The sequence below is a fragment of the Sturnira hondurensis genome, unplaced genomic scaffold (assembly GCF_014824575.4).
Source record: "Sturnira hondurensis isolate 20B ecotype Veracruz unplaced genomic scaffold, ASM1482457v3 Scaffold0001918, whole genome shotgun sequence".
Lineage (NCBI taxonomy): Eukaryota > Metazoa > Chordata > Mammalia > Chiroptera > Phyllostomidae > Sturnira > Sturnira hondurensis.
The window spans coordinates 1,650,400-1,665,602 of record NW_028074549.1 but is presented as its reverse complement, the minus strand read 5'-3'; the positions used below and the strand labels follow the sequence as shown (position 1 = coordinate 1,665,602).

The window sequence follows — 15,203 nt, the reverse complement described above, 5'->3', positions numbered from 1 at the left end:
GAGATGGACCGAGAGGCCTGGTGGCGGGAGGAGGCACAGGGGACTGCCATTGATTTCCTTTGACCCCGCCCCCACATACAACGTCACAACCCAGTGACTTAGTTGCCCTGCTCTGGTGAACACCTTAGGGCTCCGATCCTGCTACGGAATAGGCACAGATAGCCCAAAAGATGGTGCAAGAACTCAAAGTCCCAGAGCCAATAACTCTAAGCGACCAAGAGATTGCCAGTCTCTCAGACGCACAGTTCAAGACACTGTTTATCAGGATGTTCACAGAACTGGTTGATTATAGTCACAAATTAGAGGAACATATGAAGGCTAAACTAATTGAAATGAAGGGAGATGCACAGGAAACCAATAGTGATGGAAAGGAAACTGGGACTCAAATCAATGGAATGGACCAGAAGGCAGAACGAAAAATCCAACCAGAAAGGAATGAAGAAATGAGAATTCAAAAAAATGGGAAGAGGCTTAGGAACCTCCAGGACATCTTTAAACATTCCAACATCCGGATTATAGGGGTACCAGAAGGGGGAAAGAAACAGCCACAAGTGGAAAACTTATTTGAACAAATAATAAAGGAGAACTTCCCCAGTCTGGCAAAGGAAATAGACTTCCAGGAAATCCAGGCAGCTCAGAGAGTCCCAAAGAAGTTGGACCCAAGAAGGAACACACCAAGGCACATCATAATTACATTAGCCAAGATTAAAATGAAGGAGAGAATCCTAGAAGCAGCAAGAGATAAGGGGACAGTCACCTACAAAGGAGTACCCATCAGACTGTCAGCAGATTTCCCAAAAGAGACCTTCCAGGCAAGAAGGGGCTGGAAAGAAGTATTCCAAGTCATGAAATCCAAAGACCTACAGCCAAGATTGCTCTATCCAGAAAAGCTTTCATTTAGAATGGAAGGACAGATAAAGTGCTTCTCAGATAAGGTCAAGTTCAAGGAGTTCATCATCACCAAGTCCTTATTATATGAAATGCCAAAGGGACTTATCTAAGAAAAAGAAGATGAAAAATATGAACAATGAAAGGACAGCAAACTCACAGTTATCAACAATCACGTGTAAAACAAAAGCAAACCAAGAGGACAGCTAGATCAGGAGCAGAACCATAGAAATGAAGAACACATGGAGAGTTAGCCACAGGGGAGTGGGAGGAGGAGAAAGAGGGAGAAGGCACAGAAAATAGCATAGACAGTAGTAGAAAATAGATAAGGGGGAGGGCAAGAATAGTAGGGGAAATATAGAATCTAATGAACTTGAGATGTGGTCATAAACTAAAGGGGGGAATGGTGGGGCAGGGGTGTGCAGGGTGGAGGAGAATGAAGGGGGAGAATAGAACAACTGTAATGGTATAATCAATGAAATATATTTTTAAAAAAGAATTTTTCATTTCTTCTTCATTGCCCAGTTTTTGTGTAGAGTTGTTCATAATACCCTCTTACCCTTTGTAATTCTGTGGTTTGATTTGTAATGTGTTCTCTTTAATTTATAATTTTGTTGATTCGAGTTCTCTCTTTTTTCTTTGGTTTATTTAGTTAAAGATTTGTCTGTTCGCACATGGCTTGATCCTGTATATAAAAAATCTCAAAGAATCCTCAAAAAAATGACTAGAGGCTTCTGGTCCAAATAGTAGTATATAGGTCAATGCAGTACTCATATCTCTCACAACCAGATCAGAATTACATCTAAGCTACAGGACAACCATCGTTTAGAACTTCCTAAAACCCAGCTAAAACAAGTCTACAGCTAAGGATGTAAAGAAGAAGCCCCATCGAGACTAGGAGGAGGGGCAGAGATGTAGAATGTACTGGTCCAAACCCATGTGTGGCAGATGAAAAGTGGGACAGATATCTCAGCTGCAGAGATCCCAACTTAGAAGTGAGGAGCCCCAGGCCCTCATCAAGCCCTGCAGCTCAAGGTTCCAGTGCCGGGAAGAAAAGTCCCTATAACTTCTGGCTGTGAAAAACAGTGGGGACTGTGGCTGACTGAAACTCAAGGTTTCTGGAGTCCCGGGCATTCTTCTTACAGGAACTGCATGGACTTACTCAGACTCACTTGCTCCAAGCTCCAGCACTGGGGCAGTAGTTTGAAAGGCAGCTGGAACATACAGGAAGGAACTGAAGTGTCTGGCACTAGGGCAAGTGCTGGAGGGACAGCTTTCTCCCAAGCAGAAGTGCTACTGGAAGTCTTTATGCCTTTTCTGAGCCCTCCCCCACAGAGCCAGCAGGAAGGTGCCATATTTTTAGTCCCCATCAACCTTGCTAAAGCTATTTGCCCTGCCCTGGTGATTCCCCAAGACTCCGCCCCACCCAACTTGCAGGCCCACCCAAACTGTTTCCAGTGGCTTTTCTATATGAATGGCATTTCTTGGTTAATCCTTCATTCAGACTTTCCTAAAATCTCTCAAATAAGCAGCACCTGGCCTAAGCATGCTCCATACCTCTGACTAAGTGGCTTCAGGACTAGCACTAGTGGCAGCCAGCCTTAGTTTACAGCTTGGCTTCTCCTCAGCACCTCCAAGCCCAGTTGAAGTAATAGCCATGTGCAGATTGCTGTGTAGCTCATGCCAGGTAGCCCCCATTAGAACACTGGTGGTGGCTGGCCTTTACCAGCACTTCTCAGGAAGCCCCTGAGCCAGTACACCCAGTGGATAGCTTCAGACCATATTAAAGCACCACTCAACCACCTCATAAGTGACACACTCAAGGGGCAGATTCAGTGGGCACCAGATCCCCACTGAAGCAAGTCCTGCTCTGTGGGATGGGCCTCTGTACAGATGATTCCCCAAAGTTGTTGCAGCCAGTCCTTGCAGCTCATTGGCCTGGGGGTAAATCCCTTCCATTGAGGTGCCAATAGCAATCAAGGCCTAACTACAACAGGAAGGTATAGACAGCTCATATTCTGGGTGGGACAGCACACACGTGCCCAGCTTGAGTCATCAGGGAGGATGTGCCACTGGATTGTACAGAACAATACTATTGTACATAAGGCTACTCTACCAAGATCAAGAGACACAGGAGCTCTACCTAATACATAGAGATAATCGCATGAGTGCTACCATAATGAGAAGACAAACAAACATCTCCCAAATGAAATAGTAGAACAAAACTGCAGAAAAAGCATTAAACAAAATGGAGGCAAGCAATATACTAGAGTCAGAGTTCAAAATATTGTTTGTATGGATGCTCAATGTACTTAGGGGAGGAGTAGTTGAACTTAGAACTTCAACGACAAGATAGGAAACAAAAACAGAACTAGAAAAAAATAAAGAACTAGACATGAAGAATGCATTACAGGGAATCATAAGTGGAATAGATGGAGTGGAGTATCAGATCAGAGATTTAGAAGATACGGAAACAGAAAACTCCCATTGAGAACAGCAAAAAGACAAATGAACCCCCCTTCCAAATGAGGATAGTGTAAAGTATCTTTGGGACAACATCAACAGTGCCAACTTCCACATCATGGGATGCTAGAAGGAGATGAGAAGGAGCAAGAAATCGAAAACTTACATGAAATAATAATGACAGAAAACTTCCCTGACTTAGGGAAGGAAATAGACATAGTAGTCCAGGAAGCACAGAGAGTCCCAAATAAGATGAACCCAAAGAGACCCATACCAAGACACATTATAATTAAAATGTCAAAGTTTAAAGACAAAGAGAGAATCTTAAAAGTAGCAAGATAAAGCAATTAGTTACATACAAGGGAGCTCCCATAAGACTGTCAGCTGATTTCTCAACAGAAACTTTGCAGACCAGAAGGGATTAGCTCAAAATATTTTAAGTGATGAAAAGCAAGGATTTGTTGGGTTGCCCCCTGAAAAGTTTTTTTCCCATAAGATGGCTATAGTAGTGCTTAGTTGTCCTAAACTTCATTAGAAACAATTTTGTTAGATTGTATTGTGACAGCTGTCATATCAACATGCAGTAAAAAAACATAGAAATTGGTGAAATTTTATGTAGCCATTTTACTATTGAAGATGGAAGAAAAGGTACAACATTTTCAGCATATTATGCCTTTTTAGTTCAAGAAAGGTAAAAATGAAACAAACACAAAATTTGTGCAGTGTATGCAGAAGGTTCTGTGACTAATTAAACATGTCAAAAGTGGTTTGCAAAGTTTTATGCTGGAAATTTCTTGCTGGATGATACTCCATGGTTGGGTAGATCAGTTGAAGTTGATCAGGGTCAAATCAAGACATTGATAACAAGCAACGTTAATACATGTGAGTGATACTCAGAATATCCAAATCAATAAAGTTACTGTTGAAAATGAAAAAGGTGTCTTTTAGTTTTCAGAAAAAAACTAAACAGACTTTTTGGCCAACCCAATATAACCAAGATTACTCTACCCAACAAAGCTATCACTTAGAATTCAAGAACATCTAAAGAGCTTCCCAGACAAGAAAAAGCTAAAAAAGTTCATCACCTCCAAACTGGTGTTACATATGTTAAAGTGTCTTTAAGAAGAAGGAAAAAAGATTAAAACTATGAGTAATAAAATTGTAAAAAATACATATCTATCAACAATTGAATCTAAAGACCAAACTAAATGAACAAACAAAACAGAAACAGACTCATAGGTATAGTGAACATTTGATGGTTGCTCCATGGGAGGGGGCTTTTGGGGAGGGATGAAAAGGTGAAGGGATTAAGAAATGTAAATTGTGAGTTATAGAATAGTCACAGTGATGTAAAGTACAGCATAGGGAATATTGTCAATAACAATGTAATAACTATGGTGTAGGGTAATAGATTTATGGACAGTCACTTAGTAAGTTATATAATGTCTAATTACTAAGTTGTACACTTGAAACTAATATAATATTGTATGTCAACTATAATTGAAAAAATATTTACGGAGTAAATATTTAGTAAAATATTTACTAAATATTTAGTTAGTAAAAAAATATTTACTAACTAAAGTTAGTAAACATATCCAATAAATTGTAACATGTAAGGTCAACACAGAAGCACAACTTTTTTACACACTAGCAATGAAGAATCTGCAAAGGAAATTAAAACTATTTTATCTACTGTAGCATCCAAAAGAATAAAGTACATCAAAATAAATTTATCCAAGTTGGTGAAAGACTTATATGTGGAAAACTAATGAAACATGACAAAAGAAATGATAGAGGACTTAACAAATGGAAAGACATAATATGTTTGTGGTCTGGAAAGCTTAATGTTATGAAGATGGTAACACTGCCCAAATGAATATACATATTCAATACAAGTATTAACAAAATTCTAGTAACCATTTTCCCCCAGAAATACAAAAGCTGATCATCAAATTCATAAGGAGTTACAAGGGTTCAAACAGTTTTGAAAAAGATCAAAGTAGGAGTAACACTTTTCAGTTTTATCTACTGAAATCTACAGTAGTCAAAACAGTACTGGCATAAGAATAGATATATAGACCAATGAAATAGAATTGAGAGTCCAGAAATAAACCCATATATCTATTGCTAATTTGCTCTTGACAAGGGTGCCGAAACTGTTCAGTGGGAAAAGAATAGTCTCTTCAATAAATGGTGCTGGGGCAACAGGATGTCCACATGCAGAAAAAAGAAAAAGGAAAATCTGTAGTTCTGCTTCACACCATTGTGGATCAGCAACTTAAATATGAAAGCCAAAACTATAAAACCATAGGAAATCTTTTTGATTTTGGATTTGACAGTGGAGTCTAAAATATGACCCCAAGAGTACAAACACAAAAAAGTACAACAAAAAAATGATAAATTGGACAACATCAAAGTTAAGAATTTTTGTACATCAAAGAACATAATGAAGTGAATAGATAGCCTGCAAAATGGGAGAAAATATTTGCAAATCCTGTGTCATAACAATCTAGTATCCATAATATATAAGGAACTTTTTGATAAAGCAACAAAAAGACAAACAACCAAATTAAAATTAGACAAATTACTGGAATACACATTTTTCCAAAGAAGTTATACAAATACCCAACAAACACATGGCAAGATGCTCCACGTCATTGTGCATTAGGGAAATGCAAATCAACCACAATGAGGTACCACTTTATGCCCACAGTGTGGCTATAATCAAAATAATAAGCACTGGCATGTAGAGAGATTGGAACCCTTGTATATTATTATTGGGCATATAAAATGATGCAGCTGAAGTGGGAAAGTTTGGTGATTTCTCAAAAAGTTAAACATAATTACCCTATGACCCAGCAATTCAGTGCCTAGGTATATATCCCAAAGATTTCAAACATACATGTTTATGCCAGCACTGTTCTCAATAGCCAAAAGGTCAAAGAGTCCAAATGGTCATCAGTGTCTGGATACACAAATTCTGGTGTATCCATAAAAAGGAATGAAGTACTGATACATACTACAACCTGAATGAATTACAAACACATGCTTAGTGAAAGAAACCAGTCACAAGAGATCACACATTATATAATACATCCAAACATATCATATAAACATTTGGGTGTTTATACATTTGGATGTTAATATGATACATCCAAAATGGGTAAATTTATAGAGACAGAAGCAAATTTTAGTGGTTACTGGAGTTTGGAAGTGGGAAAAGTGCAGTGACTCCTTAATAAATACGGGTTTTTATTTTGGAGTGGTTGAAATTTTTGGAACTAGATATTGGTAGTCATTACACAATGCTGTGAATGTACTGGATGCCACAGAATTAAATACTTTAAAATTAATTTAATTTATGTAATAAGAATTTCACCTCACTAAAAATGTTAATAGTGGCAGGAATAGATTATAACATTGATTTTTAAAAGAATCCATGAGCTTATACTCATACTTGTTGCAAAATAGGATATTCATAGTCTCAAAGTACAACCATATTGATTGTTTATTGCTTTCAAAGGGAAATGGTATCTTTTTTAATAAAGACACCTGACAGATACCTCCTAAACCAAGTGGTCAAACTTAACACGACTCATGTAGGGTAAAATGCTTTATCAAACAAGAGTGAGTGTGAGAGTGATTAAATGTGGCAACATGTTAACAGTTGGTGAATCTAGATGATGGATATATGGGTGATCATTGAACCAATCTTGCATTTTTTCTGTATATATTAAATATTTCAAAATAAGAATTTACAGTCCCACCCAACAGTGCACTAGGGTTCCCTTTTCTCCTCAACTTCTCTGACATTCTTTATTTGTTGCTTTGTTTATGATGGTCATTTTCACTGGTTCAAAATGGTATCTCATTGTGGTTTTCATTTGTGTCTCTCTGATGGCTAGCAATGCTGAGCATCTTTTCATATGATCCCGTGTAGGTCTTCCTTAGAGAAGTGTGTGTTCAAGTCCTTTGCATGTTTTTTTTTAAGATTTTGGTTTTTTTCTTTTTTTTGAAGTGATTTGTATTGGTTATACTGTTACAGTTTTCCCAATTTTTACCCCTTTACCCCCCCTGCCCTGCTCCCACAACCACCCAGCATTACCCCCCCACCTTAGTTCATATCCATGAGTTGTACACATAAGTTCTTTGAGTCCTCTATTTCCTATATCATTTTATATCTCTCCCCGTCTATTTTATGCTTACTAATTATGCTTCTTCTTCCCTGTACATTTTCCCCCTTATTCCTCCCTTCCCCCTCCCCACTGAAATCCCTCCATGTGATGTCCATTTCTCTGATTCTGTTCTTGTTCTAGTTGTTTGCTTAGTTTTGTTTTCATTGTTTTTCTTTTCTTTTCGGGCATTTGTTGATAGTTGTGAGTCTGTTGTCATATTACTGTTCATATTTTTTATCTTCTTTTTCTTAGATAAAGTCCCTTTAACCTTTCATGTAATAATGGCTTGGTGATGATGAACTTTAACTGGACCTTATCTGGGAAGCACTTTATCTGCCCGTCCATTCTAAATGAAAGCATTGCTGGATAGAGTAATCTCAGATGTAGGTCCTTGCCTTTCTTCTTGCCTGCAAGGTTTCTTTTAAGAAATCAGCTGATAGCCTTATGGGTACTCCTTTGTAGGTAACTCTCCTTTCCTCTTGCTTCTTTTAGATTCTCTCTTTATCTTTAATCTTGGGTAACTTAATGATGATGTGCCTTGGTGTGTTCTTCTTTGGGTCCAACTTCTTTGGGACGCTCTGGGCTTCCTGGATTCCCTGAAAGTCTATTTTCTTCACCAGATTGGGGAAGTTTTCCTTTGTTATTTGTTCAAATAAGTTTTCAATTTTTTTGCTGTTCTTCTCCTTCTGGCACCCCTATAATTCAGATATTGGAATATTTCAGGTTGTCCCAGAGATGCTTAAGTCTCTCTTCGCTTTTTTGAATTCTTGTTTCTTCATTCTGTTCTGGTTGGATGTTTATTTTTCCCTTTTGTTCCAAATCGTTACTTTGAGTCCTGGTTTCCTTCTTGTCATTGTTGGTCCCTGAATATTTTGCTTTATTTCATTTTGGATATCTTTCATTTGTTTGTTTTTTTAATTTTTTAACCAAACTCAATCAGATGTGTGAGCATTTTGATTACTGGGGCTTTAAATTCTCCTTCAGATAGGCTGGCTATCTCCTCCTCACTTAGTTCTCTTTCTGAGGTTTTGTTCCATTCTTTCATTTGGGCCATAGTTCTTTGTCTTGGTACACCTGATAAGTTGTAAGGAGGCAGGGCCTTAGGTGTTCACCTAGGCAGGGCAACCCTCCATGTTGTGCTTTGGCCTTGCCTGTGGAGGAGGGGCCAGAGAGGGAAAAATATAACCAAAATATAGCCAAAGACATTGAAATTAAAAACAAACATACAGTAACCAGAGGGTAGATAGGAGGGGGTAATGCGGGGGGAGGGGAAGGGTTTTCAGGAATAACTATAAAGGACATATGGACAAAAACAAGCGTGGGTGGAATCAGGGGAGGGAGGTGGGGATGGCAGGGGTCAGAGGTAGAGGTGGGAGAAAAGGCAGAAAACTATTTGAACAATAATAAAATTCAAAAGTATTTAATAAAAATAAAAAAAAACTACACACACACAAACAAAATAAGAATTTGGGGTACGGATGAAATTTGAATATGACTTTCCATTTTTAATAGTCTTATCTAAAGATATAACTCCTTAGCTTGGTATTTATCAATCTTTATGATCTAGCCCCTGCTTATTATCACAATGTTACCTCTTTCCATTGCATTTCTCAAACTAGTTTAAACTTGAGCTATACCAGACTTCTTTACCATTTTCAAATTGTCAGTGATTACTTTCACCTTCTTGACATCATACATGCTATGTAGTTCTTGAAATGTCCTCTTGTTTTTAGCTTAACTCCTAGCTGTCCTTCTGAACATTATGCAGTTATCATCTACATGAACTTTTTCTGATTATCCTGGACAGAGTGGAGCCTGTAGGACATTGTTCATTCATATGCCTATTATACTACTTATGACATTGTAGTTTATTGGCTGAGTACTTGTATGTCTCACTAGACTGTGATCTTCTTGGGTCCTTGGACTATGATTTATTTACTTTTCTTGGTATCCTCAGTACATATAAGAATACATGCCAGGCAGTGGATGCTTATAATATGTCATTTTTAAATAAATGAGTAGATTTCATCACTTACTGTTTTATGGAACATCTTATTCTAATTTAAAAGAGGCCTTCTTATCCTTTGTTTGTTTGTTTGTTTTTACTTAATGGCAGAATATACTAGTTATATATTTATGTCATGTTTTGTTTTCTTAGTTTTATTTTTTTGCCAACTTTGTAGTTAACGAATTCATGAGAAACAATTTGTATTCTATTAGAATTTGACAGTACTAGTACTGCTAGATGATTACAATTTAAAAGAAGTAACATCTGTATAAAGTACACAGCTTAGTGTGACAGAGTAAGCACTACTTTGGATCTTGGTCCTCATTAAGAATTTAATGAAATCAAAAGAAAACAGTGAACCCTTTTTGTAAAAAATTATAATATTTATAGAAGGTTTCACGTACAATTCTGGGTAGTTCACAAACCCTGTGAATGATTATCTATGGCCTCAAGTTAAGAACTTGTACTTCATCTCAATGCTGGCCTTGAGTAACATCCTTTCAGTAATTCCTCACCTCTACCAAATTAGGAAAGGAGTGAAAAAGACAGAATGTGTTAAAATTTTTTTTAAAGAATCAGGATTTGTTGGGATTGATAAAAATGTATTGGAAATGAAAGCAAACTGAAAATCCTCTAGCCCACTTTTAAAATTGTATGTTCTCTTTAAAACAGTTCTTGGATCTCAGGAAATCAAAATAGCAGAAAAAATCTAAAAAAAAATAATAGTGAAAATACTGGATGTGGTTAAATCTGAATTAAGTAAAATACGTGGTCTTAACTGCATATATTTCTAAAGGAAGAATAAAATAGAGTAATCAAATGAAGAAGTTAGAAAAACATCATGGTAAGCATAAGGAAAATGAAAGGAAAAAATAGGGGCTGAAAATCAAAATTAATGCATTAAAAGAAAGCTACTTAGATGATTACTATAGTCTCCTAAGAGGTCTCCCTATCACTCCCTGCATAAGTAACATTCATCAATGCCCTTAAAATTGCTCTCAAGACCCTTTATAACTGGCTTGTGTTTATCTTTAACATTTTTAATAGGTACATTCTAAAACTAAAATCAGGTAAAGTTAATAGTGATAATGTTTATTTATCACTATATTATTTTAACATGTAATCAATATAAAATTATCAGAAAGGTATTTTACATTGTTGAGGTTTTCTGTACTCTTTGAAATCCAGTGTGTATTTTACACTTATGGCACTTGGAAATACAGACTAGCCACATTTCAAGTACTTGATAGCTAGCCACAAGTTAAATTTAGAAGCAATAGAAAATAGTCACAATGGCAAAAAATAGATAGCATTGGCCATAAGAAGATAAATAATTGTATTAAAAATTAAGGAAGAAACAAAATAGGAATATATTTGCAGCATAATATAGTGTAATATTATTACTATGTAATAATATTATTAATATGTGAACAATTAATACAAATCACTGGGAACACTTAAGACCCCAAAAAGATAACAAACAGCCAGTTTACAAAAGAGCTAGTAACAAACATAAAAGATAGCATATAACCTCATTAATAATCAAGTACAGATTTAAAAAAATAGTAATATACTATTTTCATCTATCAGGGTAGCAAAGACTTTAAAACTATAATTTCCAGGGTTGTGAAAAATGCAGTCAAAGGGTGTTCTCATCAAGCATGGGGGGGCGGGGATATGAATTAGTAAAACCTTTGTAAAAAGTAGTTTAGCAACAGATACAAAAATTCTGTTTTCTTGAATATATTATATAGAGGGAAAAACTACATACCCAAAATTTCCTTATTAGAGAAGGTTAAAGTATTGTAGTTTGTGGGATAGTGATTTGATGAAATACAGTGAGCAGTAACAGGAAGAGTCTTTGTGTAATGTTAATCTGGAAAAAGATACAGAATTGGAGATTATATATCTGTGTTTATGGAGAAAAATCAAGCCTATGTTTAGAGAACAAGACTAAGATATTTATCAGAATGTTAACAATGTTTACTTTAGGACCTCAGATTATTTTCCAGTTTTCTGTTTTTCAAATGTCATAAAATTAGTGAGTATTACCTATATAATAAAATAAAATATGTAAAGTGGTAGGATTCTTAAATATGATTTGAAAAGGCATACTAATTCAAATATGCTCTACCTATAAGTGTATACTATATTTTAAAAAACACAGTACTTCTCAACTGATGAACTAAGCATAGGTAACCCAAATGTTCTGTGGTCTCACTCCATCTTTTTTTCATAGTGATGTTTATTGACTTTCCAGTAAAAGTTAGCCACTATTTTTTTTTATTCCCTTACTTTTGGCTTCACTCTCACCTCTAGAAAAATTAAATTATACTTTTAAAATTAATATATAAAATATGTAACCCCTGTTTTTCCCCAGTTTAATAAGGTTAAATAGCTTACAACTACTCTCTTACTAGCAACATTTAATATCTTGATATACTAATTTGCTCTACTCTTGTTTTGATTAATACTTCTTCTCTTCATTTTAAGGTTATTCTGGTACAAGTTAACCCAGGGGAAGCATTTACAATAAGAAGAGAAGATGGACAGTTTCAGTGCATTACAGGTAAGAATGGTAATGTATTATTGTTTGAGACAACAGAAAAACTTATGATACATAAAAGTATATATACTTCCGGTTTCTTCCTTTCTTTTTCAAAAACTAACACTACACCAAAGCAAACTTTTAATACCTTATGGTTTAAGTATTGCAGTAGCGTCCTAATTAGCTTCTTTGCCTTGTTTTCTTGATTAATCTTAGTATAATACTATATTGTTTATGTCACTTCCGTGCTCAAAAATCTTTCATGAATCCAGTTCAGGTTTTTTAATCTTTTTAAAAGATCATTTTGTCTTTTCGACTTTCTTCCCACTTTCACCTCAATACTGTTTTACTTCTAGCTTGTTAACTTGGTCACTGTCTCTTGAACCTGTCTTGTACTTACTGTATACTGTTCTTCTTACCTAGAATTCATCCATATCACTATACCCCCCAGTCTATCCATAATTCAAGACTGATGCCAGATCTTATCTTTAAAAGGTTTTTTGTAAAGTTTTTAGTGAGTATTCTCTCTGCATTACTCTCTAACTACCCCACACACATGCTTGTGACAAACAAAAATGTCTCCAAGTTATCAGCAGATGTTCCCTGGGGGACAAAATCACCCCCAGATGAAAACAACAACCCTATATGAAGGCAAGAGCAAAAAAGGTCACTGGCTCTGTAATTAGAGAACCTGGTTTTAAATCCTAATTCTGTCATTTATTGCCTGTATAAACTTTCATGTTATTTAACCTCTCTCAGGTACATTTCTTATCATTAAAATTTTCATCCTTGTGATAATAGTACACCACATAGGATAATTGTGAGGGTTAACTAATGTACATGTAAAGCACTGCAAACCAGACCCAGCACATATAAAGCACTCAATAAATGATGATGTTAGGTGCTGTGGTGTTGCTTAATAGAATGGTACCCGCATCACCTGTGAAACCCTGGAATACCTATTACTGTGCTATTCATTTAACAAATATCTGTGTTCTTTTTAGAACATTTCTTCTAGTTATATTTATAAAAGCCATTTAAATTTTGTTGTTTAACTTGAGATGTTCATTCAATCTCTTTAGATTTTAAGCACTTTGAGGGCAGATGCTATTTCTAACATTTCTTTGTATACCCTTCAATTACTGGCCTTCCACGTGTTCAGTACCTAAATAATAGTGTTGCTTTCATTTGAAAAGAGCATATTAGAAATAGAGTTTTGATAAGCTTCATCATTCAACCTAGCATACTTCTGAGAATGAAAGAGACCATAGCAATTACTCTAAGGCAAGTGGTATCAGCCAAGATTGTCGCAGTCAAACCAGGACTAATGATACCCCCCATTTACTAGGTCTGTCTACTTGATTTAATTCAAGAAGAAATAGACTTAACACTTTCTAGAGAGGCAATTAGCTCAGTAATTACAATAAAATTTTTTGACTGCTGTCTAAACCTTACATACCTTAGAGTTAGCACTTTCTCTAAGTTAATGTAAATCTTTTGTGTGACAAATAAGATAACTTCAAAATAGGGCGGGTCCACATACTATGACTTAAAAGAAACCACATAGTAGATTTTTAGGTAATATATTAAACTTTGCCTGTCTTCACTTGGCAATTAGATTTTCATAAAATTTATTTTTATACAGGGTACCTCTTAGAATTTAGGTTTCTAAGAGAGCACTCACCTGAGGTTTATTTATACATCCCTTTTCAAATTGTTTACAATAAATACTGTTTATGATGGAAGCATTTTAACTAATATAACATTGGTTTTTTAGGCACATCTACAAATGGGCATACTATGCACATTGCTATTTTAGTGTGACTTAAAATACAAAAACTGCTGGTTTTTAAATCATATATTTTAAAAGTCAACTGTAACTACAAGGTTTAAATCCCCTCCCTCATAAAGCCAATTAAATTGATTTTTATGTGGCAGTTACTCCTTCAGTCAGAACCAAAAAAGCCAATCTAATTTATGATGTGCCTGTAGTATTAACAGTTTCTTAATAGTAGAAACTGCCTACCATGTGAAGATATTTTTAGGCATTAGAAACAGGAGACCCCTCTCTTTATATTACCAATTACAACAGTGGAAGCTTTGTTTTAAAATTATGAAGTGGAGTTTTTTAAAACACAAGAAAGGATAAGGAGAACCAGACAGAAAGTAAAAAGCTCTTCCCTCTGTTCTTATTAATCCAAAATTGAAATATGGGATATAGGTGGAAAGAATGAGGGATTGGGGTTTAAGTCTTTGTAAAGACCAGTGTGTCCTCAAGCCAAGCAAGAAAATAAAATAGGATGAGAAAAGACTGTAACTGCTGGAGTTCATCTTCCTTTTCTTCCCCTTTGTCATCACTAGTTTCTACACCATGGCAGTCATCTTCCTGAAGTAGTTCTGGAGCTAGTTAAAAAAGTAAGAGTGAAGTAGAAAAGGAGGCAGCAGATAGGAGAATGTTTTAAGGGAGGAAAATAATATGCCAGTGAACCTGAGAGAAAAATGGGACCCTATAGCCCTAAGGCCATCAAGTTAGGAAAGTTTATCTTTTCACAGTCAGTATACTAAGAAAAAAAACCATGTAGTGAAACCTAAAGAATTGCCCTGACTAGGTTGCTCAGTTGGGTTGGAGTGTCATCTTGTATGCCAAAAAGGTTACAGGTTTGATTCCCAGTCAGGGCACGTACATAGGTTGTGGGTTCATTGTGGGTTCAATCTATGGTTGGGGTGCATACAGGGAGCAACCAGTTGATGTTTCTCTCACATTGATGCCTTTCTCACACTGCCTTCTCTCTCTCTTAAAAAAAATCAGTAAACAGCCCTGGCTGGTGTAGCTCAGTGGATTGAGCTCGGGCCTGCAAAACCACACGATCGAGGTTCGAATTCCCAGTCAGGGCACATGCCTGGGTTGCAGGCCAGTTCCCCGCAGGGGACTCAAGAGAAGCAACCATACATTGATATTTCTCTCCTTCTCTCCTTCCCTTCCTCTCTAAAGATAAATAAATAAAATCTTAAAAAAAAAATCAGTAAACATATCCTCAGGTGAGGATTAAAAAAAAGAATTGAGGTGAATCCAGTATAAAATAAGCATTTGAATTAAAGATTTCTTTTTAAAGTAGTTTTA

The 15,203-nt window shown here is 36.0% G+C and overlaps 1 protein-coding gene across 4 annotated transcripts in view; it reads left to right on the top strand.

Annotated features, from left to right (window-relative positions):
* FNDC3A (fibronectin type III domain containing 3A) overlaps window positions 1–15,203 on the top strand; it is a 212,789-nt gene that overhangs the window by 98,255 nt on the left and 99,331 nt on the right. For all 4 annotated transcript variants that reach the window (XM_037037935.1, XM_037037922.1, XM_037037927.1 and 1 more), the window contains exon 3: window positions 12,028–12,103. In XM_037037935.1, the coding sequence (XP_036893830.1) occupies window positions 12,028–12,103 (76 nt within the window). The remainder of the gene's footprint in view (window positions 1–12,027; window positions 12,104–15,203) is intronic.